This window comes from Caretta caretta, chromosome 21 (assembly GCF_965140235.1).
Source record: "Caretta caretta isolate rCarCar2 chromosome 21, rCarCar1.hap1, whole genome shotgun sequence".
NCBI lineage: Eukaryota > Metazoa > Chordata > Testudines > Cheloniidae > Caretta > Caretta caretta.
Genome location: NC_134226.1, coordinates 18050417 through 18076025, shown reverse-complemented (window position 1 = coordinate 18076025; position 25609 = coordinate 18050417). Strand labels below are relative to the sequence as shown.

Here is a 25609-nt window from a genome sequence, read left to right as displayed (position 1 = left end):
TGCAGGCCTTCTTATGTCTTTTCTAATGGGGGAATCAAAAGGAAGATAAATGATCCAGCACCCCCAAGAATAACTTCTTCCCTGAGCCAAGTCAAAGAGGAAGAGCCCAGCAATGCCGTCTTACTCCAGGGCTGTCAGCATAGTGCTTTTCTAGGAGTCCTTCTGGCTGGGTCACTGCCCAGGAGTTCGCTGAACTCCCCACAGGGCTGGGGATGGAAATATCCCGGATGGTCATTCCCCACCCCCCGCGGCTTCAGGAGTCACTCCAGCCATTCAGGTCAGCTGATCTAACCCTGCTCCCCCTCCCCAGCTGGCTGCAGTTTCCTCCCTTTTAAAAGTCTTCTCCCTACCACACAGGATCAATAGACCTGCCACACAGGGAGACTCTCTGCAGCCTTCCTCATCCATGTGGGCATCTATACACCCCATCATATATCCCCACATACAGCTGTGTTGTTATATAGGCCACAATAGGGACTGGCAGAGCTCCCCACCCCAGCACTGGCAGGCTGGGTGCCCATCTGGGTTTCAGGAGCTGTCTCTTCCTCAGGAGCTGCCTCAGGCTTTTGTCTGGAGAAGAGATCCTGGCTCTCCAGGGAAACCTCTTCCACATCAGGGTCCTGGTTGGGATCCTGGCCGGCCCGTAGTGGGTTAGTTGTCGTTTCTCCCCCTCTGACTCAGCGGGAGGCCACTCCGCCTCACTACTCCCTGGGGCACCACCCACTCTCAGGGGATTAGCAGGTCAAGCGCCAGGGCCAGAGGCCCCTTTGGCGAGGCAGAGCAGGGCAGCAAAGTGGTTGGGGTGATTCTGACCCTCAGGCAAGTTGGAGCACCAAACAGTCTCTGGGTTTAGGCCCTGAGGCAGGGAAGAGCAACATCCTGGCTCAGGCGTATGGCAGACAAATGCAGGTCTCTTGACCTAAGGTGGGGAGGCTGCAACCTCAGGGGTTGGGTTAGCAGCAGGGGGTAGGGAGACCTGGGCCCACCCTACTCCACCCAGTCCCAGCCCTGGGCCCAACAGTGGCAGAGGGTCAGCAGGGATCCCACGGCAACACGCTGACTCAGGTTCTGACAGCAAAACTGGACCAACGTCTGGTTTCCCTGGGCTACTTCCTACTGGAGTCTGGGAGGGGGGTTCCGTAGGCATGGGGTCCTCTATCTCAGCGGGGGTACTGGGCTGTCGGCATTCCCGTGCGCTCCTCGCCACTCTCAGCTTCCTCCGGGGTCAGGGTGCTCCTCAGCTGGGGAGCTGGGCCCAGGGTCTGCAGCAGGCTTGGGACATTCGGCTCAGGCTCCACTGAGCTAGTGGCCCCATACCCACCTTTTATACTTCCTGTCCCGCCCCTTAGCTTCCAGCAGGAGGGTCAGGCCTGGCCTGGCTCCTCCCCCTCTGGCTCCGTGGGAGGCCACCCTACCTCAGGACACGGCCTCTTGGGGGCCTCCAGTGCTGTCCACAGAACAAGAGGACGCCTCCGCCTGGCAAAAATCGGGTCCAGCTTGTGATAGGAGGGGCAGGGGCTGGGAGCATTCCAGAGGCCTGGTTGTCCTTGCCTGTGAACTTGTCCTGGGAGTGACCCCTGTCCGTCCCTGGATTCGATACAGACTTGTATATCTGGGTAGTCTGACGGTAGCTGCTAAGGCAGGACTAGGCCATCTCCCCAGCTCACAAGGAAATCCATGATCTCTGCACGGCTCCCTGGGGGGTGCATGTGGCATGGCTCCTGCACCACTGAGAGGGGTACGTGACTCTGGCCGTGTGTACACTGACAGGGCACAGGTGATGGCATGCCAGTGTTTAAACTGGGAGGGGACACCCAGTCAATGCCAGAGTAGTAGAAGGTACGGAGGTAAAAAGACAGGCCAATCCAGATGCAAAACAGTGAAGTGTGGGATAGTAGTGGGAGGACTGCCAGAGGCAGAACTGTTCATTCAAAATACAGATATGTCCACACAGACCTGTGCTGGACTAACTCATCTCAAAATGGACTCAATCCACTTGCAAAATGGATTAGCCAATTTGCAAAAAGTGGCCAGATAATTAAAAAGAAAAAGAAAAGAAAAGACAGATTGTGTCAGACGGACACTGGCCATTTTAATCCAAAACAATAGTTAATGTGTGTGTGTGGGGCGGGGGGGACGGACGGGGACCAACCTGTGTAGAGAAGCTCTTGGTGTTTGTCTGGCTGTTAGTACGTTTCCAACGTGATAACATTTGAATGCTGCATCCGACCAATTCCAGAATTTCAGGGAATGGAATTTCATGGGCAGAACAGTGTGGATTTTGGTGAAAACTCAGCAACCGGAAGGGGAAAAATAGGGAACACCTGGAACCCTTTCATCTGGTTAGCAGACCCAGCAGTTTCAACCACTTCTGCCATCATCTATAGATCAAAGAACCAGTTGGTGTTGCCACCTTCTAGCACAACCCCTGCTAGCTAGCTCAGCTCTACCCATCCTCCCAAGGAATTTTAACATGTGACCCCTTGAATTATTTATCTCCTAGATAGAAATAAGACTGGGGGACTGAAGGGGCATGGGACTGCACACAGAGCCCTTGGCTGGGGGCGGGAAATGGAGGACCCTGGTATGGGGGAGGTGGGGCACACAGAGCTACTGGCATATGTTGGAGAGCGAATGGGGACACAGAGTCCCTGCCATGGTGGGAAAGTGGGGAATGGAGGACGTGGGAGGAAAGGGGAATGAGGGGGACACACAGAGCTGCTGGCATGGGGGAGGAGTCCCTGAAATAGGAGAATGGCACCCAAAGAACCTGTGGGGGGGAATGGAGGGGAGCCAGGAGCCTCTGGGGTGGGCAAGGAGCTCAGCTGATAGAAGCTATAAAGTGTGCAAACTACTAGTTAGCCAACGATCGATGAATTTCTAACGCACCCATCGCCGTGGTACTAGGGCCCCAGCTGCTAGGGTGCTGGCTGTTCCCCTTGGCTGCTGAACAGCCTCTTCCAGATCTGGAGCAACAGCGAGGAGAAGGCTGGTTTACCCAGCAGGCCCCGGCTGACATTTTTCATCTAGAGCTCTCCAGCTCTATAGGTCTGGCCTGGGGCCCCCCAGTCACACACCGCAGGGCCCCTGCAGCAGCGGGATTCCTTCCCTCGTGTGCTTGCAGGATGGGGGTCGCTCTCCCTTCCCCCCTTACATAATGAACCTCTCCGCCCCACCTGCAGCCTCGTCCAGTGTTCTCTGTTCCCAGGCATTAATCTTTGCCATCTTGGGCTCATTTAATTGGATTTCCCAGGTCACATGGTGAGATAAAAAGTCCCCAATCCGTAGGACAGAAAGTGGGTCATCCATGGGGAATTAAGGGAGAGGGGCAAGGTGAAGGGCTCCCAGGCTGCCTTCATAGCAGTCTCTGGCCAGCAGCTGTCCGGCGTGGAACTCCAGAGCCAGCCTGCGGCGTGCGGCCCTTCTCTGGTGCTGTGCGGGGTTGGGCAAAGAGATATATTTTTTCTCTCTCTCTCTCTCCCCACCCCGTAAAGGGTGAGTGACCTAGGGTGAAGAGCTGGAAGAGACAGAGGAGCTCGAGGAGTTAGAGGAGCTAGAGGAGGAAGACGCTGAGATGGGGAGTGGAGCGAGCGCTGAAGATAAAGAACTTGCCAAAAGGTCCAAGGAGCTGGAGAAGAAACTCCAGGAAGATGGAGACAAGGAGGCAAAGACAGTCAAACTGCTGTTGTTAGGTAAGCATGGGAGCTGGGCAACGCTGCAGCTTGCCTGGGGCACCCTCAGCTCCTAGAGGTGGATCCATAAATGAGCGGGCAGAGAAGTGGTTCTGTACCACTCAGAGCTGGTCTCCATGCATGTAATAAATGTGCAGTCTGCAGAGAATGGCCCAGCAGGGGATTCTGGTGATTCGGGATGAATGCAGGGTACGAGGGGGAGGTTAACCTGTAGTTCTCTGTTGGCTAAGCAGTGCCTGGGAAGAAGGCAACCCCGAGATGAGACGTAGTGATGCCAAGCTAGGGGAGGTGGGGCAAGAAAGGAGAAACTGGGGTTATTGTTGCTGGGCCTGAGGACAATCAGTTTATGTGAAGGGATTAGAAAATGGCAGTATCTGCTGGTGGCCAAGGGATGGGAGACAGAAGAAAGAGAAGAGGAAGCATGAAATGCAGTGCAGGACCAGGGCAGGAGGGCTTGGTCTGGCTGTTTCAGTCCATGATGGGTTCAGAGATATGGTCACCCTGGGTTTTTTGTTGTTGTTTTTCTCATTTTTTTCCAACTGAGAGGAGGATCCGTTCCTAAGTAGCACCAGATGGGCTCTCATTAGCTTGATGACTTCCTAACTGAAGCGATTAGCTGGGATACAGAGATTTCTCAGCCAATCGGATGTGACAAGAGGTCACAAACACCCTCTTGAGAGAAGCCTGGGTGAAGGGGGCAGCACCTCAGTAGGGATTAAAATCTATTTGTGATTTTCCAGAAGGGGCGGTAGGGGTGGAAATAGGAATGCTGTGGCTGGTGTCACCACTTGGTAACTACATACCTGGGTCTTTCAGCATTGGGGGGGGGGGGGGGCGCGCTTTGGATTGATTTGGTGACTCACCAAGGGCCATGTGTGAAAAGGGAATTGATCAGAGAGTCATTGTTCTGGCCAAAAATGACAAGCAAAGACATACATGTCATGTTTCACTTCACGTGAGAGTTTAGTGGCTGAAGCATAGGGCAGAGGATCAGGACACCTGGGTTCCAGCCCCAGCTCTGCTGCAGCCTCCCTGTTTGGCCCACAGATTCCCGGTCTGTGAAGCAGGGTGGGGGTATTATCCCTACCCCCCCCCCCCGCATTCTGTGGGGGAGGTGCAAGGGCTGGATCGGGCAGCAAAGCTACTCTGGTGAGCAGGGCAGGATCAAACCGCAGCTCGTTAGACGCTGATGAAGTGCTTTGAGATCTCTGGCCTAGAGAAAGGCAGAGGGTGATGGCGACTGGGTCTGTTACCTGCTTGTTGGTAGAAAACTTCATAAGCAGCGTGAATAGAAAGGGCTGGACTTTATTTCTGAACACACTGATTTTACCCGATTACTAAAAGCCTCAATTTAGCCAAATATCCCAGTGGCAGAAGGGCCTGTGCTCCGAGTCTGCATTACCGAGTCACCAGCTGGAGGCTTCACAATCCTGCTGATCTCCGAGCTGCAAGCTGAAGCGAATGGGGTGATCCTACTGCTGGGCTGGGCGCCTCTCTCAGCCCTTTTACAGGCACTAGACCATGAGCGGAGTACTGCAAACAGCAGAATACTGGGGCAGGTCTCACTGTCAGCCCAGCACTGCTGAGGGAAGGGAGCCTGCTAGGAGATGCCGAGAGCACGCACGGTTTAGTCCTTCTAAAGCAGTGATGGAGCGGGATTCTCCAGCCTGCTCTTGTTCTCCTACAGCATCCCCTCTCCTTTCCCCTAGGCTCCAGCTCAGAGCACAGCTTCCTTTGGGCCTGTGCTGCCCAGTGAAGCTGCTGCTCACTCTGGCACATGGCAAAGTCTGGGGCACCCAAATCTTACAAGTGTGCACATAAAGTCAGCTAGAAGGGGCCCTGCTTGGTCACAGCAGGGGCCCAAGTGTCTTCTTCAATGCAGCTGTGGGGGAGGTGTAAGGGATGGATAGGTCCCAGGGAGGGGACACAGGAGATGCAGAAGGTAGGGAGCAGGTGCTAGGGTGAAGGTTAGGCCACTGGATGGTCATGGGTGGGGGGAAACCCCCCAGTGACAGGCTCCTCCAACCCATCTCTGCTTAGTGTCACAATCAGCGAGGGTAATTCACCACCACCCTCTTCCAATCAAGATCAGATGTCTCCTCCTGAAAGAAAGGCTCCTGCTCACAATGAAGAGATGGGATCAATGTGGCAATGTCTGGCTGAGGTCTCTGGCCTGGGCGTGGCAGCAGCTCAGACTAGATGCACACAATGGTCTGAGGGGCCATCAGGTTGCACCATTCCACCCAGGAACTCATCACTGGGGGGTCAGTCCTGGTCTGCACCCCAGGGTGCCCTAAGCCACCCTCTGTGATTCCTATGCTCGCCCCCCGTGCCTGGAGAGAACTCCAAGCCTGCGTCAGAACCGTGCCAGTGTGAAGGCAGCAGAATAAACCATTGCTCCAGAGGGTGACTGGTGAGGGTTTAGGAAAGATGGCACCTAAGCGGAGAACTGAGATTGAGGGTAGAAGCCCCTGCTGGAAACCCAGCCTCCCACCCAGCTCCTAGAAGAAAAGTGAGGCCAGCAGGGCCGTCTCAGCCCAGAGCCACCCTCTGCAGCTCCTGGGGCGAATGCTCCCTGGAGTTCTAGGTTACAACGCGGCTGCCTTGCTGCTCGCACTGCAGGGGCAGGAAGCCTGCACCTGACTCTGTGCAGCACCACAAGGTTCATCCAGGTGACGGCAGGGAGGCTGGGATCAGTGTGATTAGGCCCTAATTCTAAGCAGCTTCCTGGTTTGGAATAAGCTGCTTAAAACGATAAGATGAGGCGATGCCCGGCGCTTGCAGCCGAGAACTGAAGGGCAGGCGATGAGAATGGAGGCAGGAGAGAGGAGGGGGAGGTTAAGAAAAGCAAAGCGTGGGGCTGGGCTGATATGCCCAAGGGCTGAGGCCCTTACCATGCAGGGAATCCCAGCTCCAGGCTGAGTTCAGGCTGCCCGACATGGTCCTTTCTACCCTGCTGGGGCACAGTATGATGGTCCCAGCATGACAGAGACACGGGCCTGGCTTGCTGTATAGGGTTCCACTGATGGGGGGCTTATGGAGTAACTAGGTCCCCTGACCCCGTAGCAATGACAGGTCCTTTGTGCCAACAGCAGCAGGGGACATAGCTCTTGAGTGCCCCCCCCAGCAGCTAGCCTTTGAGCACTGCTCATGGGCTCTGGAGGGAGGGATCTCCAGCCTTCCTGGGCCAGGGAAATGAGTCAAGCCAGGGGGGAGCCTCTGAGGAATAAAAAGGGGGCATGAGCAAGGCACAGGGGGGTCTCCCTAGGCCTGAGAAAACTGTTCAGGCCCTGCTGACTGCAGGGGTGGATGGAGGCTGGAAGGTTCCCCTGATCCACCAGACCAGCACGGCTCAGTACTGAGAGGAGCAGGTGGGACAGGAGCCAGAGCAGAGGGCTCAGTGACAATGCATCACATGGTCTGCAGGGGGGTTAGGTAGATGGAGGGGGACGCTTGCAGACTTAGGCAAGGGGGTGTGGAAGGATGATGGAAGCTGCAGGGTATTGCTCTGGCAGATGTATCCTGGAGGTGTGAGAGTAGTGAAGGATCTGAATACCAAGCATCCAGGCAAGAGCTGGGACAGGAGAGTTAGGGCAGCCAAGTAGTGGAGGCTAGATACCCTTAACTACAGGGCTGGAAGGGACCTCAACAGGGCACCTAGTCCATCCTCCCATGCTGAGGCAGGCCCACCCCAATGGCTATAACCTATTTTCAAGCCCCCCGGCCTCCCGAGCCCACCTGTTCCAGCGCTGAACTTGCCTTGCAGGTAGAAAGTTATTCCTAAAAAATCCAACCTCAGCCTCCCTGGCTGCTAAGTAAGCGGATTGCTACTTGTCCTGCCCTCGGTGGCCATAGAAAGCAATAGATCACCGGCCCCTACGTAACCACCTTTACATATGTTATGTTCCCCCCTCAGCCTTCTCATCTCTAGACCACACCTGCCCAGTTCTTTCCTCATCCCCTACCCTGCGGGGCACCAGATAGTTTGAACCCTGGGCAGGGAGACAGGTTTGGGCTAGAAGCACCTGGCCCAGCTTCCACACAGTGAGGCCTTCGTGACTTGCGGCTGGCTGGCACGGAGCCTTCCAAGGACTGGCTCAATGCCGGGGAACAGTGGCAGTGCAGGAAGCACGGCCGTCCCACGTGCGCCTCCCCCTTCCCAGAGCCCAGCTCATCCCGCTCAGGGCAGACACGCATCAGTGCACAGCGAGAGGAGCTGAGCACCTCGGGGGGCGGGGGGCGCTGAAGGGGAGAGTCCAGCTGGTTCTGCAAAAGCAGATTCAATCCCTGGTTCCTAGACACCCATTTTGACCACTCCCTCAAAACAAGGCCTTTCCCTGGGCTGGGCTCTTGATGAGCTCTTGGGAGCCCAGGGCCTGGATCAACTGACCTGTTTGATCCACATTAATATGCCACTAAATAACCCTGCACTGGAGAAATCCTTTCGTGCTGCACTGTCCAAGGGGCCAGCCTCAGAGAAAGGTGCAGGGGGGACAGGAGTGAAGTGCAGGATAGATGCTGGATCTGAGCGCTGCGGATCCAGGTCCTTACGCTGGTCCCAGTACCCAAGGATCTGAGTGCTCCAGAGCTGCTGTCCCCTTGAAGGCGCACGCGTCTCTCTCTTTCTGAATGCTGGCACTCAAACGTTTCCTCGGGCTCTTTTCCAGGTGCCGGGGAGTCAGGCAAGAGCACAATCGTCAAACAGATGAAGTGAGTACCATGGTAGGGCTGAGGGTCAGCTGCCCAGAACATAGCCCAAGGCAGTTTCCTTGTAGGAGCCTAATCTGAGCATGAATATAGTGTGATTAACCCCTACACTGCTGCTGGGCCAGGCTGCCTCCCAGCTGGCCAAAGCTTAGCAAGATTAATAAAAATGGATTAACCAACTCAAAAATAGCATCTGCAGTTATGCTGGCAAGCAGGAAAAGGTGCCCAGTTCTTCTGCTTCGAGGCACGAACTGATCAGCAGCTGGGGTCTCTTCATGTGCCATCTCAGTTACAAGTGATGGGTGGGGGTGGAAGTTTCATTCCTCCCACACACCTCAAGACAAGGAAATCGGCAGAGACAGACAGCAGATCTAGCATCTCCGCACCTGTGCCCTGTGGAACATCCCAGGGAGTGGCTGGAGTATGGGAACATCCCATGTGAACTGTTGGCATGTGGGGTACTGGTGGCAAGTTCATGGCCAGCCATACCAAACACCAGGTTGCAAGTCTCCAGGCACAAAGGAGGAGGAAACCACCACACCCCCTTTGTGCGTTGTTCCTTGCTATGCTGTGTCACTGACGTTAGCCCCGGGAGGGGTGGGGGGCAGGGAACACAAACCATCACGGAGTTACACAGGGAGCAAGTGAGCTCTATGCATCAGCAGAGTCCAGCTGCAGAAGGTCCCATGCGATCTGACCTTCCCCTATGAATCTGAGGCTCTATCATGGGCAGAGCCATGTGTGGTCAGTCCAGGAGCCAGTGAGCTAATCCATGCCATGGGTCTCAGACCGCTTTCCTTTCAAAGCTGGTACCCTGGTCTTCATGGAGCCAGCCGATGGAGAGAGTTCTCTCATTGCATCTGGGCTTGGCTGCAAGGCACCTGTGTAGATCACAACTGGCCCAATTGTGAGCTAGGCTGCATGCCAGCACAGAGGCAGATAGGGTGTAAGGAACTCCCTTTCTCCCCTGCATGGGGCAACACATTGTGAGAAACTGCTAGCAGATGCCACTCAAGCTGCTTCCCTCCCACATAGTGTTCAGCGGTGTGGTTCCTCAGCTCTGCACCAAGGGGAAAGTCAGCTATGCCAGGAAAACAGCAGGCATTCCAGCCTAGGAGTAAGCAGGGGCCAAGCTGGCACATTTCAGTCATAGAATATCAGGGTTGGAAGGGACCTCAGGAGGTCATCTAGTCCAACCCCCTGCTCAAAGCAGGACCAATTCCCAACTAAATCATCCCAGCCAGGGCTTTGTCAAGTCTGACCTTAAAAACCTCAAATGAAGGAGATTTGACCACCTCCCTAGGTAATGCATTCCAGTGTTTCACCAACCTCCTAGTGGAAAAGTTTTTCCTAATATCCAACCTAAACCTCCCCCACTGCAACTTGAGACCATTACTCCTTGTTCTGTCATCAGCTACCACTGAGAACAATCTAGATCCATCCTCTTTGGAACCCCCTTTCAGGTAGTTGAAAGCAGCTATCAAATCCCCCCTCATTCTTCTCTTCTGCAGGCTAAACAATCCCAGCTCCCTCAGCCTCTCCTCATAAGTCATGTGTTCCAGTCCCCTAATCATTTTTGTTGCCCTCTGCTAGTCTTTCCAATTTTTCCACATCCTTCTTGTAGTGTGGGGCCCAAAACTGGACACAGTACTCCAGATGAGGCCTCACCAATGTCGAATAGAGGGGAACAATCACGTCCCTCGATCTGCTGGCAATGCCCCTACTTATACATCCCAAAATGCCATTGGCCTTCTTGGCAACAAGGGCACACTGTTGACTCATATCCAGCTTCTTGTCCACTGTCGCCCCTTGGTCCTTTTCCGCAGAACTGCTGCCTAGACATTCGGTCCCTAGTCTGTAGCGGTGCATGGGATTCTTCCATCCTAAGTGCAGGACTCTGCACTTGTCCTTATTGAACCTCATCAGATTTCTTTTGGCCCAATCCTCCAATTTGTCTAGGGCCCTCTGTATCATATCCCTACCCTCCAGCGTATCTACCTCTCCTCCCAGTTTAGTGTCATCTGCAAACTTGCTGAGGGTGCAATTCACACCATCCTCCAGATCATTTATGAAGATATTGAATAAAACCGGCCCGAGGACCGACCCTTGGGGCACTCCACTTGATACCAGCTGCCAACTGGACATGGAGCCATTAATCACTACCCATTGAGCCCGACAATCTAGCCAACTTTCTATCCACCTTACCATCCATTCATCCAGCCCATACTTCTTTAACTTGCTGGCAAGAATACTGTGGTAGACAGTGTCAAAAGCTTTGCTAAAGTCAAGGAACAACACGTCCACTGCTTTCCCCACATCCACAGAGCCAGTTATCTCATCATAGAAGGCAATTAGATTAGTTAGGCATGACTTGCCCTTGGTGAATCCATGCTGACTGTTCCTGATCACTTTCCTCTCGTCTAAGTGCTTCAGAATTGATTCCTTGAGGACCTGCTCCATGATTTTTCCAGGGACTGAGGTGAGGCTGACTGGCCTGTAGTTCCCAGGATCCTCCTCCTTCCCTTTTTTAAAGATGGGCACTACATTAGCCTTTTTCCAGTCGTCCAGGACCTCCCCCAATCGCCATGAGTTTTCAAAGATAATGGCCAATGGCTCTGCAATCACATCCGCCAACTCCTTTAGCACTCTCGGATGTAGCGCATCTGGCCCCATGGACTTGTGCTCATCCAGCTTTTCTAAATAGTCCCGAACCACTTCTTTCTCCACAGCGGGCTGGTCACCTCCTCCCCATGCTGTGCTGTCCAGTGCAGTAGTCTGGGAGCTGACCTTGTTCATGAAGACAGAGGCAAAAAAAGCATTGAGTACCTTAGCTTTTTTCACAACCTCTGTCACTAGGTTGCCTCCCTCATTCAGTAAGGGGCCCACACTTTCCTTGACTTTCTTCTTGTTGCTACCATACCTGAAGAAACCCTTCTTGTTACTCTTAACATCTCTTGCTAGCTGCAACTCCAGGTGTGATTTGGTCTTCCTGATTTCACTCCTGCATGCCTGAGCAATATTTGTGTACTCTTCCCTGGTCATTTGTCCAATCTTCCACTTCTTGTAAGCTTCTTTTTTGGGTTTAAGATCAGCAAGGATTTCACTGTTAAGCCAAGCTGGTCGCCTGCCATATTTACTATTCTTTCTACACATCGGGATGGTTTGTCCCTGTAACCTCAAAAAGGATTCTTTAAAATACAGCCAGCTCTCCTGGACTCCTTTCCCCCTCATGTTATTCTCCCAGGGGATCCTGCCCATCAGTTCCCTGAGGGAGTCAAAGTCTGCTTTTCTGAAGTCCAGGGGCCGTATTCTGCTGCTCTCCTTTCTTCCCTGTGTCAGGATCCTGAACTCGACCATCTCATGGTCACTGCCTCCCAGATTCCCATCCACTTTTGCTTCCCCTACTAATTCTTCCCAGTTTGTGAGCAGCAGGTCAAGAAGAGCTCTGCCCCTACTTGGTTCCTCCAGCACTTGCGCCAGGAAATTGTCCCCTACACTTTCCAAACACTTCCTGGATTGTCTGTGCACCGTTGTATTGCTCTCCCAGAAGATATCAGGGTGATTGAAGTCTCCCATGAGAACCAGGGCCTGCGATCTAGTAACTTCCATGAGTTGCCGGAAGAAAGCCTCGTCCACCTCATCCCCCTGGTCCGGTGGTCTATAGCAGACTCCCACCACGATATCACCCTTGGTCCCTGCACTGCCTCTCCTTTGGGCTGGGGGGCAAGGGGCCAATATCTGTGCTGCAGGGAGAGGACTGGCAGGGGAAGCAAGGCGGTGATCCCTGCTAACAGCTGTGTTTTATTCCCCTCCCCCCACAGGATTATCCACCAAGACGGTTACACGGAAGAAGAGTGCCTGGAATTCAAGTCCATCATCTATGGCAACGTGCTGCAGTCAATCCTGGCCATCATCCGAGCCATGTCCACGCTGGGGATAGATTATGCCGAACCAGGGCGAGGGGTCAGTACTCTGCCCCTGCCACCACTAGAACATCTGATTGGCCCCTGGACAGGGGGAGGTGGAGGAGTGGGTGGTCCCCACGTGTTCGTCTGCTCGAGTGCCTGCAATTCCCAGTGACATGCAGGAGTCCTGGGAGAAGCTGCTGCTGAGAGGAAGTTTGTTCCTTCTGAGCCCCCGAGGGGGCGGGGACGGGACGGACAAGTGGGGGTTGGTTCACTGGTGTTCGCTCGAGCTAGTGTGTGAAGAATAGCAGTGTGGATGCTCAGGCTAGCTGTGTAAGTCCAAGCCCATCTGACCCCCTGGGTCTAAGGTCGGGGGCTAGTCCGAGCCTAAACTGCAGCATCCACAGTGCTATTTTTAGCATGCTTGCTCAAGTTTGTCTACCAGGATGGGGAGGCTGTGGCGTAGACAGAGCCCGTGTGTCTCATTCACTCCTGCTAGAAGCCACTCGGTGGGCAAGTGGCAGTCGTCTGGTTCCACTTCCTCGTGATGTAGATCATAGAATATCAGGGTTGGAAGGGACCTCAGGAGGTCATCTAGTCCAACCCCCTGCTCAAAAGCAGGACCAATCCCCAATTAAATCATCCCAGCCAGGGCTTTGTCAAGCCTGACCTTAAAAACTTCTAAGGAAGGAGATTCGGAGGGGAGGAGATCGGAAAGGAAGGGCAAGACCTCCAAGTGTGGGAGAGAGGAGCTGTGGGGAAGGAGAGTCTAGAGATGAGTGTCCTGCTCCTTTCATTATTCGCAGAGGAACGAGGAGTTTGGTTTTCCGTTGTTTCAGGCACCACGCTGCTATGGTGTGTTGCCGTCTACTGGTTAAGGAAAGCATTCTGGGAGCAGCTTGAGTTCCCCACTCCTGGGCCGGTAGGATTCTGGATATGTTTCCCCACATTCTCTGGGGAAGCTGTTCTTGAAAATCAGCAGGGTTGGGTGGGGAATTTAAATTTCAAAATCCAGATTAAAATCCCACAAAACATGACCCTGTTCAGATGGGCCCAAAGCAGGTCTGCCATTCACACCCATCTCTGGCCCCAGCCTGCTCACCGGCTCTGTCTCTTACAGGATGATGGGCGGCAGCTGTGCAATTTGGCAGATTCCATCGAGGAGGGCACCATGCCCCCGGAGCTAGTAGACTGTATAAAAAAGCTGTGGAAAGATGCGGGAGTCCAGGCCTGTTTTGACAGAGCAGCTGAGTACCAGCTCAACGACTCCGCTTCCTAGTAAGTCTGTCCCTATGACCCAATCATTAGGAAAAGCACCTGCCAGACAGCGAGACCCTCCAGGGATGGGCACGCACTTATTGGGACACAGAGGGCTCATCCATCGCTGGAGCTTAGTACCTTGAATCGTCCCCTTCGCTGATGCTGAAGGGACTGATGTCTTTATGGAGCAGGTACCACCACCCTCTACTGCCACGTAAAGCAACTTGGACTCAGCTTTTCACCAGCAGCCAAGGGGAAGGAAAGGAGAAATTCCAGGTAAAGGGGCCAATCTGCTCCCTTTGAAGCCAGTGGAAGTTTTAGCACTGAGTCCAAGGAGAGCCTTGTCCATCAAAGGAAGGGTACATGCCCCTTAAAGGGCGTTAGAAGACAAGCAAGAGAGACCAGAATGGCTTTGAAGCATCGAGTTGCATGCACGCTCATAATTCACTATGTAACAAGTGAGGTCCTCTGTGCTCCCACTTGGCCCAGAATGCTCCGGGTGAGATAGAGAACACAGGGGATTATCCCCCATGGCCTGGATAGTGCTATTGTGTCAGACAAAGCCCCTAAACACCACTGACATGCGACTATCACTGCCTGCCGGAGGGGGGCTGCCTGCCCCTCGTCACCACCATTACTTGACTCTGCGCAAAAACCCTGTTAAACCCAGCCAACCAAGCAATGCTGAATTCAGCCTAGTTCCTGTACCCTTAATTGATGCCACATGCCAGGGTATGTCAGGCCACCAATCTGTCTCATGCACGATACAGGCTGCACTATCTGAGGCCAATGAGCCTCAGGGCCAAATGCTGCTTCTGCTCACAGTAGCGTAAATCCACCAAAGACAGTGGTTACTAGACACAGGCTGGTGTCAACACCATTGCAACTTGTCCCGTCAGGTTAGTTAAACATAGTTCTCAAGGGCCCAGAGCCGAGGCCTGGCACAACGGCTGCAGAGCGGAGGCGTGGGCACATTGCAGGCAATGCTGCAGGGAACACACGTCATTTTTCACGCTGCTGATCCAAATGTGGCCACTCTCTGCCCTAATAAACCCCGGCCTGCCATGCAGCTTCCTCGCAGGGTGCGGCAGCTGCACCGTCCCATTCAACAGCAGGATGGAGGAGCAACTGTGGATGCTGGAACTTAAGGTTACGGGCTTTCCAGACCACAGCATTAACGGAGCTGCTCTATCACCTCCCCCCAGCAGGGTCCACCTGTCTGCCTCTGTCGGTTGTCCCTTGTCTCAGGGTTAGATGGTCAGTTCTTTGGATCATAGCAGACCCTGCGTGTTCAGCACCTGGCACAAGGGGGTCATGGCCCACCCTCCTAGGTGCTCCTGCAATGCAGGTGAGAAGGGATGTGCACGTTTTGACCCTGGTTAGTCATGAACTGAGATTTTCTTGCTCTACAGTTGGGCTAGAAAGAAGTCTCTCCCTCAGGCTAGTAGAATTGCTTGGACCTTCCCACTGTCCTCTCCTATGATTGCTAGCTCACTGATAACCCCTTACCCCAGACCTCCTTCCCCACGCACGATAGCTATATTCCCGATCCCTTAGGGCTGCTCCCAACAGCTCTCTGCATTCCTACCTAGCTACCTGAATCAGCTGGATCGGATCACAGCCCTGGATTACCTGCCCAATGAACAGGATGTACTACGATCTCGAGTGAAGACCACGGGGATCATAGAGACCAAGTTCGCCGTCAAAGATCTTAACTTCAGGTGAGCATAGGCGCACGTGTGACCCTCTCCCCTTTGGTGGCATCACCGACCCAGGTATCCTGGCCAAATTCCAGCTGGGATAATCTTCCTTACATCCTCTCCTAAACGGCACGTTTCTTGGCTGGTGTAAATCCGCAGAGCGCCATTGCGCTGTCAGTTGACAGCGGCTAAGGATCTGGCCCTCTGCACTCATATACAGAGCTGCCACATCCTACCGGGCAGGGGCTGGGTTTCTGCGGTGGGTGCTGCGACTGCCTCTGTGTTCGGTGCTCTGGTTGGGAAGGGGCTATCTAACAACAGCAGAATTACTCCCTCCACAGGATGTTTGACGTGGGAGGACAGCGGTCAGAGCGCAAGAAGTGGATCCACTGCTTCGAAGGCGTGACCTGCATTATCTTCTGTGGAGCCCTCAGCGCCTACGACATGGTGCTGGTAGAGGATGATGAAGTGGTATGTTCTCTCAATCCCTAGCTGCTGATGGCACTGAGGCCTCTGTCCTCTGCCACCAGAGCACAGCTGGGCAGCTGCTCTCCCCATTTTCAGAGCACCAGGAAACGGACAAAACTCCCAGCTCAGCTGGGCGACATCTGAGAGCCACCACCCAGATTTGAAGAAAATAGCATCTCCCCAGCACAGACACTTGCTTGGTGTGAAGTGCCTGCATTGCCCGGAACACAGGGAGGTGCAGGCAGGCAACAGAGCCATGAAGAGCCTTGAACGTCAGCTCGCGGTTTACACTGTGCTGCTCTGATGCAAATCCAGGAAGCAAAATAGCACTTGCCTGACATCAGATTAACTCATGTCTGAAAATAAATGCCCCTCTTCCAGCCAGTGCAGCTGGCAACTAAAACCAATTCAAGTAGCACAGTGACATCCCGTAGCTGGTTAAGACAAAGGATATTTCAGTGGGGCTGCCCAATGGCTTGCCTTCAAGAGGGCATGAGAAATCAATAGAAGGAAGATGGGCTTGTGGTTGAAGCATGAGGTATGAGAGCTGGATACTGTTCCCAGCTCTGTTCCGTGTGTGACCTTGGGCAGATCTCGGATGCCTGGATTTTCAGAAGTACCCGCACTCCTCGCCGATTTCAATAGGTGTGGCGGGTGCTCGGCCCCTCTGGAAACACACACTCAATTGTTCTGCAGCTTCCGCCTCTGTCAGTGAGAGATCATAGCCCCTACCTCTCAGGGTTAGCATAGGGCTGAATTCAATGGAACATCTGTAAAGCAAGTGGAGGGCCCCGGACGGCTGGCCTGGCATTTTTATAATCAGCCCTATCTCCCTGCTGCAGAGCAATTGGCACATGGGTTTCAGAACCTGTAAACTAGGAAGTGAACTAGGAAGTGGAAAGTTCAGAGGAGAAATTGGGAAGGGCTCAGACGTGAGCCACAAGCATGGAAACCTGCTTCATAGCAAGAAACTAAAGATGCTCAGTGTGTTTAGTTTGCTCGAGAGAAGGTTAAGAGGTGACTTGATCCCAGCCCGGAAGCTCCTGAGCAAGGAGGTTTCCAATGGCAGAGGATCTTTAATCTAGCAAAGGCTGACAGACCCAACGGCTAGACACATGCAGACTAGACAGAAGGTGCACATTTTTAGCAGCCAGGATGTTTAACCGTTAAGACAACCTACCTGGGCACATGCCGGCATGGGGGGCTTAGAGACGAAGCGCTGCAGTGCTTAACAGCTGCTCAGTGGAATCCTCAGCCCTGGGTCAGGAGCCCAGGCTCCCTATACGATGCATCAGGAGAGCTGGGTAAGAATGGGATTGACAGAACCCAGCAACCTGAGCAGGGAGCCACCTAAGCTGGCCAGTAGAAGAGCAGGGGCTTGGCATTGCCTCAGTGACCTAACTCCACGGGTTGGGATGCCATCCCCAATAGGCAGAACACTCACCTGGCATGTGGGAGATCCAGCTTTGAACCCCCACTTTAATCCGGAGCAGGAACTTGGACCCTTGTCATCCGTCTCCCAGCTATATGCCCTGAGGTGTGTTCCAGGGCAGGTCTCTCTCGACCTCTCCTGCTGAAGCTGTTCTCCTTTGTCTGAAACATTTAAATTGCCCTTGGAGCAGGGACGGGACCCTGGGTCTCCTAGGAGGGCGCACTAACCCCTGGGCTATCGTCTCTCTCTCTCTCCGGATCAGTGACTATTTCACTATTCCACATAAAGAACAGCTTCGCCAGAAGAAACGGAGACACCCGCCCCAGAGTATGCCAGAGCCTGACAGTCAGGGCACTCAGCTGAGGTCGGGGAGACTCAAGTTCACGTCCCTGCTCTGAATGAAGCAGAGGGGGATTCAAACCTACGTCTTCCAGGTGAGTGCTCGAACCACTGAGTGACTGAATACAGGGTGAATCGGAACCATATGTTGTGTGGGTTAGCGTGCTCCGAGCATGACCATAAGATTGGGCACAGCAAGCGAGGCAGGTGGGGGTAACACCTCGCTTGAGGATCGGGCCAGGCAGCTCAGCGGTCTCAGGAATTAGCGGCTTTGCACATGTCCACCAGTGGAAGCTGAGGAATTTAGGTACATGCAGGGTTAATCAGCAAGTGAGTGGGGGTTTGAGGATCTAAATTCCTTTGTGGATCTAGCCTGGAGTCTTTAAATCAAAATCTCTTCCTACAAGTTCTGCGATAGCTCAACCACAAGCTATGGGGCTGGGTGCAGGAATCCCTGGGTGGGGTTCTCTGGCCTGTGCAGGTCAGACTAGATGACCTCTTTTGTTTTTAAAAGGTATGTAGCTATGTAGGAACTAGAAAAAGGACAACAGCCAAACAGCATGGCCAAGACTGCAGCTTTGAGAAACTCTAGGAGAATTACCACATCCTGTGTGGGGACAGAACAGGTGAAATCCTGGCCTTGCTAACGTCAATGACAAAGCTCCCATTGACTTCACAGGGCTAGGGTTCCCCTCAGTCAGTGGTTGCCCTGGTTGCTGAAGGTCAGATGTCAGTGTAGGGAGGAACTGAAGTTTGAGTGACAAACCAACCCACAGGAAGTGATGCACCTGTAATGAACGTAAGTGCAGAGAGTCAGTGATGGCTTGCAGAACTAGCCAGGCAGCAAGCTGCAGCTAAACAGGTGCACCCATAGCTGAAGAAATCCCTTAGAACAGTTGGCAGTTTTACCATGAAAAGCTATTCATAATTCTGCTGCTTATATGTGCAGTTACATAACTGATGGATGGAAAAATCATTGTCCATTCACCCACTGCTTGCTCACTTTGTGTAGCAATGCAGGGGAAGGCAGCCACAGATGGGCCCGATCCACCCCACCACTCTGAACCTGGCTCCCAACTGCAGCTGGAGCCCCTCTCCAAGGGGCACCCTCATTACCCTGGGAATGATTTTCCCTCTGTAGTTGGCACTGATGTGACCAGTGCTGGAACGTTGTGTCCAGTTCTGGAGATCACAATTCAAAGAGGATGTTGATAAATTGGAGAGGGATCAGAGAAGAGTCACAAGAATGACCGAAGGGTTAGAAAATGTGCCTTATAATGACAGACTCAAGGAGCTCTATTTAGCCTAACAAAGAGAAGGTAAAGGGGTGACTTGATTACAGTCTATAAATACCAATTTGGGGAACAAATATTTAATAACGGGCTCTTCACTCTAGCAGTGAATGGCCTACCATGAGCCAGTGGCTGGAAGTTGAAGCTTGACAAATTCAGGCTGGAACTAAGGCATACAATTTTTACAGTGCAAGTAATTAACCATTGGCACAACTGACTAAGGGTCATGGTGGATTCTCCATCACTGACCATTTGTAAATCGCCGGTGGGCTGTTTGTCTAACAGCTCCGCTCTAGGAACAATGTGGGGCAGATCTCTGGTCTGTGCGCTACAGGATGTCAGACTAGACGATCACAGTGGTCCCTCCTGGCCATGGAATCGATGAGTTTGTTGCCAAGCAGTTCCTACCCTTTATTTCCTGTCTTTTAACCAGTTACTGCTCTATGAGGACCTTCCCTGTCATCTCACGACTACTTAGTTTGCTTAAGAGCCTTTGGTCAGGGACCTGGTCAAAAGGCTTTCTGAAAATCCAAGTACACTATATCCTCTAGATCACCTTTGTCCACATGCTTGTTGACTCCCTCAAAGAATTCTAAGAGATTGGTGAGGCATGATTTCCCTTTACAAAAACCTGTGACTATTCCCCAACAAATCGTGTTCAGCTGTGTTTGATAATTCTGCTCTTTACTATAGTTTCTACCACTTTGCTCAGTACTGAAGTTAGTTTTATCAGCCTGTAATTGCCAGGATTGCCTCTGGAACCTTTTTAAAATAGGTGTTACGTTAGCTATCCTCCAGTCATCTGGTACAGAGGATGATTTAAGCCCTAGGTTACATACCTCAGTTAGTACCTCTGTAGCTTCATATTCGAGCTCCTGGGTGAATCCCATGGGTGAATCCCATCTGATCCTGGTAACTTATTACTGTTTAGTTTGTGAATTTGTTCCAAATGTCCTCTATCGACACCTCACTGTGGAACAATGCCTGAGATTTGTCACTCAAACAGGGCCAAAAGAGGACTGAGGAGCATATTCTGGTTTTGGTTTATAACAGATGAAACAAGAACAGAGAGCCTTCCTAAATAAGACCACCACCACCCTTAGGATGATTTGTATTTCAGTAACTCCTAGCAGCCCCAACCAAGACCAGGGTCCCCACGGTGCTACACACTGCATGGACCAACAGTAGCGACAGCCCCTGACCCAAAGCATTGACCATCCAAACAGACAAACAGCATGGCGGAAATAACAGATCATCCTCCCCCTTGCACAGGTTGGGGCCTAAGAACCAGGGAGATTGAGACCTGCCCATGTTCACACAGGGAGGGCATGTGGGGCAGAGCACAGAACAGAACCCACATCTCCTCAGTTGTGGTCTAGTTCCTTCACCCCAGGGTCTGATACTCCAGCTCCATCAGACACTGGTGATCTGATGCCCCCCCTGGCAGGGAGAGGGATTTATCCATCTCTGACTGCTGGGATCCCACAGAGCATCCGTCCAGGTCATCTTGCTCTGGGACTTCCTTAAAGAGAAGACAAGAGGAGAGTGAACTCTAGGATCCAGGCTTGTTCCTGCAGTGCCAGTCATTTGGTTCCTGCAGGCCAAACCGAGGGCTGGTGGACTTTCACAGCAGCTCCCCTTACATGCCACTCAGCCTCCAGCTTCCTTGACCAAGAGTCTCTCCAGAGCCCCCATTTCACGTAAAAACAGCATCAAGGGAAAAATCAGAGCAGTGCAGCCTGTGGGGAATGTTTCGGATGCTGCTAGTCAGGCAGGGCGCTGGCTCCATAGGGGCGCTCAGCCTCTCCTTCAAACACCACACAGAGGGTGAAGAGCAGAGAAAGCTGGCGACGAGGAGGCAGAAAACAGTAACAAGATGCCTCTGGTACTCTCTCCCCCTGCTATGAGCAGCCGTCTGAGGGAAGCTAGCCCATTAACACACCAGTAGCCCTCCTGCATGCAGATGGTTATCCTTCAAACAGGACACCTGCTTCTCTTCCTCCCTCAGGATGGATTCATGCAGAACGGCTCCCTGGCCCTGCAGGTTATTAAAACAAACTGCTTTGGAGGAGATTTGCAAATCAGAGAACATGGTCTACAACTTGTGGAGAGTTCTCTTTTTAGCAGACAAGAGACTATGGATGGGGGAGACTGAACTCCTCCCTCTCTTCTTCTCGGAGGTTCGACTCAGAAGGGACAAACCAGGGGGCAGCATTTTAGACTGTTTCACAAGATGCTGAAACAAGTCTCTACTCTGGTACCCTTCTAGACAAGCAAGGGGCACGTTCAAGCCCTTGGGAGCAAGAAGAGAAGGAGGAAGAAATGCCTAGTGACTAGGACATGGGAAACTTGGGTTCAATTCTCACCTCAAAGTTCCTTGTGTGACCTTTGGCAAGTCACCTAATCTACCCTATGGCTCAGTTTTCTCCATACAGTGGGGATAGGACTTCTCTGCCTCTGGGGTGTGTTGTGATCCATTGTTTGCGGGGTGCTCATACTACCAGGGGGTAGCGTTGGAAGTGGCTTGCGATAGTGCCATAGCAGATATTCGGGCCAGCGTGTACTAGTTTTCTCAAGGAAGATCTTCCTAGCACAGCTGACTTGCAAACCCAGAGGATAAGAGAACAATCTTGCTTTGTGAAGGGCACTGTAGTGATCAGAGGATGATTTCTGCAGGGCTGGCCTATCCTAAAGCACCTGCAACTCCTCTTGTGGTTGCTGCAGGAAGACCCATAGGCGATGGCTCATTAGAGAGAGCACATATCCACTGCCATCTCCCACAGCACTCCAAGAACTGGCCATCATTTTAGTAATGGGGTCTCAGCTCAGTTATTTAGACAGTGACTTCTCACATCTGATTCTTCCCCACACACAGAGCCTGCCTTGCAGCAATTAGGAATCTGGCATTAGCTTTCTGACATTAGGAGAGATTTACATTGAGGGTGCAGAGTGACAGAAGTCCTTCATTCTGGACTCCCCAGTAACTGTTGTGAGAACCCATAAAAACAGCCAGCCGCCTATGGTGCGGCAATAGAAAGAAGTAGGGCTACCGAGCTACCTGGCTTTGAGGAGCAGGAATGTGAGGATTCTCAAGGCAAAAAGAATCCTCCAACATCTCTAACCAAGCAGTTCAAGACTTTCCTATCGTTGGCCATTTTGATAAATATTCTCCCATAGAAACCACCCACAACTTTCTCTTTGGCAACACTTGTGCTTATTACAGCAAAAGAACAGAAGAGTTTGCAAAAGACAAAAGGTAAATCAACTTGCTGGAATGCAGTTGGTTTGGCTGCTGGCTTCCAGCTGCTGTATTTGAGTCTGTACTTTTCTCCTCGCTGCCAGGAGAACTTGAAGTTCAGCACCAGAATCTCTCAACACTTTCTTGTGTCTCAAGAGGGCTTTATTAGCAGTATTATGGTAGCAGCTGGAGGGCCTTGTGATGGACCTGGGCCCCATTGTGCTTGCACAGAACAGCCTCTGCTCTAATGAGCTAACAGTCAAGTGAATTTGTCCCCCTTGTACATTTTCAGTCATGGCATCATCTGAAAATTGAAGTCCTGTTGAAACTGCAAAAAAGCCACCATGGAAGGGTGCCGATTTGCTTTGTTTAAAATCCAGTTGGTCTAAAGCTTCTGCCTAGCCATAGAGTCCTTATCTGGGCTACGACAGACAGGAAACATCACAGCTTTATGACCAGCAAAGGCTTCACCACTGTAACAGTAGAGTGCTGCCCTCACCTTTACAGCTGCAAAATCTATGGAGATCAAAAAGCAAGTTCAATTAGCAGCAGCTCAGGCAATGGCTGTTGTAGAGCCTCAGCCTGTGTGAGAAACAAGCTTAAGTGGGAGTCGGGACTTGCACATGTTAAGCCACAGAAACTTGAGTGGGGGGAGAACTTTCAGAATGTGTTTGACCAAGCAAGGACCTGCCCGCCCCTACTTTCTGAAACCAGAATGAGCAGGGTCTTTACAACACAGCCCACCTCTGAAATTTCTTTACAAGTGATATGGTCTTTTTGTCTGTCTTCAGAACCGCATGCATGAGTCCCTGCATCTGTTCAACAGTATATGCAACCACAAGTTCTTTGCTGCCACCTCCATTATTCTGTTCCTCAACAAGAAGGACCTCTTTGAAGAAAAGATCAAGAAGGTCCACCTCAGCATTTGCTTCCCAGATTACGATGGTGAGTTGGTCTAAAAACTCTACCTCCCTCCCTCCTCCATTTATGGTAGTGTTTAGGCCCAAATCATCCTCACCCAAGTTTAAAAAAAAATCAAACCTGAGTAATTAGTGGGAAGAAAAATCACAAAAGGCACAAATGGATAGAAAATTATTCTCTTGGGAAAAGTCATTAGGATCAAGCTAGGTCTCTGCAGCTGGGAAAAGGAGAGGATCTGTATTAAGCATTACCACCTTTGGGTGATTTGGTAGGAACAAAGAGGTTCTGACACAAGGCTGACCCACCCCAATAAAAAGGTCTGCTCGCTCTTCACCTTTTGTGTAGAAAGCACACGTCATTGCCCAGGGCTGTCACTCCAGTTCTGTTCTTTAACATGCATTTTATTCTCTCAAAACAACATGACAAAGGATCACATTTCCTCTGCTGGCCACAGATCCATGGGCTTTGAGGAGTTTCTAATTAGGACAGTCTTCCTAATCAGCAGCACTTATCAGCAGAGTTATTTCCTTCCCCGAAATAGGTCCCAATACATTTGAAGATGCAGGAAATTACATCAAGAATCAGTTCCTTGATCTCAACATGCGAAAAGATGTGAAAGAAATCTACAGTCATATGACCTGTGCCACAGACACACAGAACGTTAAATTCGTGTTTGACGCAGTCACGGATGTCATCATCAAAGAGAACCTCAAGGACTGTGGTCTCTTCTAGAACTCCAACTTTTGCAGGTACTGTAAACTTCAAGCAGAGAACTAAAAGCCCATTGTAAGTCACAATTTAGCCACTTTTACTACCAAACGGACATTGTGAGGGGTAGGAGACAATTGGTCTGACTCCTCACCGATAGTTAGGGCCCTACCAAATTCACAGCTGTGAAAAACACGTCATGGATCATGAAATCGGATCTCCCCCATGAAATCTGGCTATTGTAGGTGCGGGACCAGATTTCACAGTGTTGGGCGGCTGGAGAGCAGTGGCTGCTGGCCAAGAGCCCAGCTTGGAAGGCAGAGCTGCCACCATCAGCAGCGCAGAAGTGACAGTGTCATGATATGGCGTTGCCACCGTTACTTCTGTGCTGCTGTTGGGAGTGGCGCTGCCTTCAGAGCTGGGCCCCTGACCAGCAGCTGCCCTTCTGACACCGTGAAATTTATTATTTTTAAAATCCTATGACCGTGAAAGAGACCAAAATGGACTGTGACTTTGGTAGTGATAGTGCACCGCACGCTCTGGAAAACTCTGTTTTGCCCTTGTAAGCAGCAATATTACCACTAAGCCACTGGTTCTCAACTTTTTCCATATGGGGACATCCCTCCCCCATCTGGGCAGTATCCTCCTCCTCCTTCATAGTATGGGAACAGCAGGGTGGTTGTGAGCACTAGCCACCCTTTTGAAGAGCCCATGAAACAAACTACTTAAACCCTGCCAGCCCCTGTAGCAGTTGATTTCCCTACTCGGCGTGTAGAAGGGGGTTTTTAGCTGAATCTAGTACGCCAAAGTGGGCTAGAGGGTCCAGGAGATGAGTTATGCAGAGTGTTCTGCTTTAGACAGCCTTTTAGCTAGCCACCATGCTGTTTTTAAACAAACACTAATGTTATTTTCAGTTTCTGATGTACGTTTGTACCAACTGCCCAGAAAATCTCAAGCATTCTCCGTCCACCCCCTGCCTCCAAAACAACATCCAGCCAGCATCCTCCAACAGTTTCCTGGGGAGCAAAATGAGCAATCTTGGAGCTTTCACTCTCCATGCACATGAATAGGAAAGCAGGGAAATTAAAGGCAGCCAGCCAGCTTCTCTGCAGGCACAAAGTAGCTTGCAGAAGGGCAGAGGGACAAAAACCACTTTGTTTCACCTCTGCATTGTTCGCTGCAAAACAAAACAACTTTCCAATCAGAGCACACAGCAGTCTGTGAATACAGGCACACCCACTTTAAGCATAAAGGAAGATATTGTGTGATGACAGTAGCTTGGAAGGTTTATCGCTGTATTGGGGTTACAAACACCAATGAATACAGCTCTTATAGTAGTGGTTGATTAGATTGAGAATAATTGTTGTAAACTTTACTACCACCATTGTATTTTCACACTTTGTTTGCTACTGTCTGAGCCAGATTCTTATTTAGATCAAGGCATGTTTATACAGCTCTGGTGTTCACGTAAATCAGAATCTGGCCCTCAATATTGATATTCTGCAGACATTTATGCATTGCATTTTGATTATCTTAAAATGGCCTCCTAATTTTAAAGTTCTAAAGGTATTTAACTTTCTTTTCTCTCCCCTGCCACCTCCCTCAAGAAAAGAAAATGACTTCCACTTAGCATCACTGTTCTGAGGAGCAGAGCCAGAGGACTAAGCAAAAATTACTCAGAGTCCACACTCTAAGACCGGCCCAGCACATGGCTGCACGCCTCCAAGAACAAGCCATCCAGCGAGGCTAAACTTACTGCAGCCCAGTAATTTCCAGGGTAATTTCCTCATTTTTAATAAAATAGTTTCTCTGCAGTCTGTGTGCACTTTAAAACTGCTGCTTACAAGAGATCCAATGTGATCTGAACCCAAAGAGCAAGTAGTCTTCAGGACACCAAATGGATAACTGATACTGAAGTTTCATATCTCTGCACAGCTGCATGTAAAA

General features: G+C 51.6%; 1 protein-coding gene across 1 annotated transcript; it reads left to right on the top strand.

The window, feature by feature from the left end:
• Positions 1 to 3462: 3462 nt before the first annotated feature.
• On the top strand, positions 3463 to 23686 carry GNAT2 (G protein subunit alpha transducin 2). The gene is made up of 8 exons (XM_048826671.1): positions 3463 to 3692; positions 8360 to 8402; positions 12221 to 12362; positions 13425 to 13582; positions 15157 to 15285; positions 15606 to 15735; positions 22825 to 22978; positions 23496 to 23686. The coding sequence occupies exons 1-8, from the start codon at positions 3575 to 3577 to the stop codon at positions 23684 to 23686; spliced, it is 1065 nt and encodes a 354-aa protein (XP_048682628.1). The 5' UTR covers positions 3463 to 3574.
• The last annotated feature ends 1923 nt before the right edge of the window (positions 23687 to 25609 follow it).

Excerpts from the sequence above, each read along its gene's own strand:
- GNAT2 (XM_048826671.1), top strand. The coding sequence starts at position 3,575 with ATGGGGAGTGGAGCGAGCGCTGAAGATAAAGAACTTGCCAAAAGGTCC. Across the intron at positions 8,403-12,220 it reads ACAATCGTCAAACAGATGAA|GATTATCCACCAAGACGGTT; the intron begins GTGAGTACCATG and ends CTCCCCCCACAG. Across the intron at positions 15,736-22,824 it reads TGGTAGAGGATGATGAAGTG|AACCGCATGCATGAGTCCCT; the intron begins GTATGTTCTCTC and ends GTCTGTCTTCAG.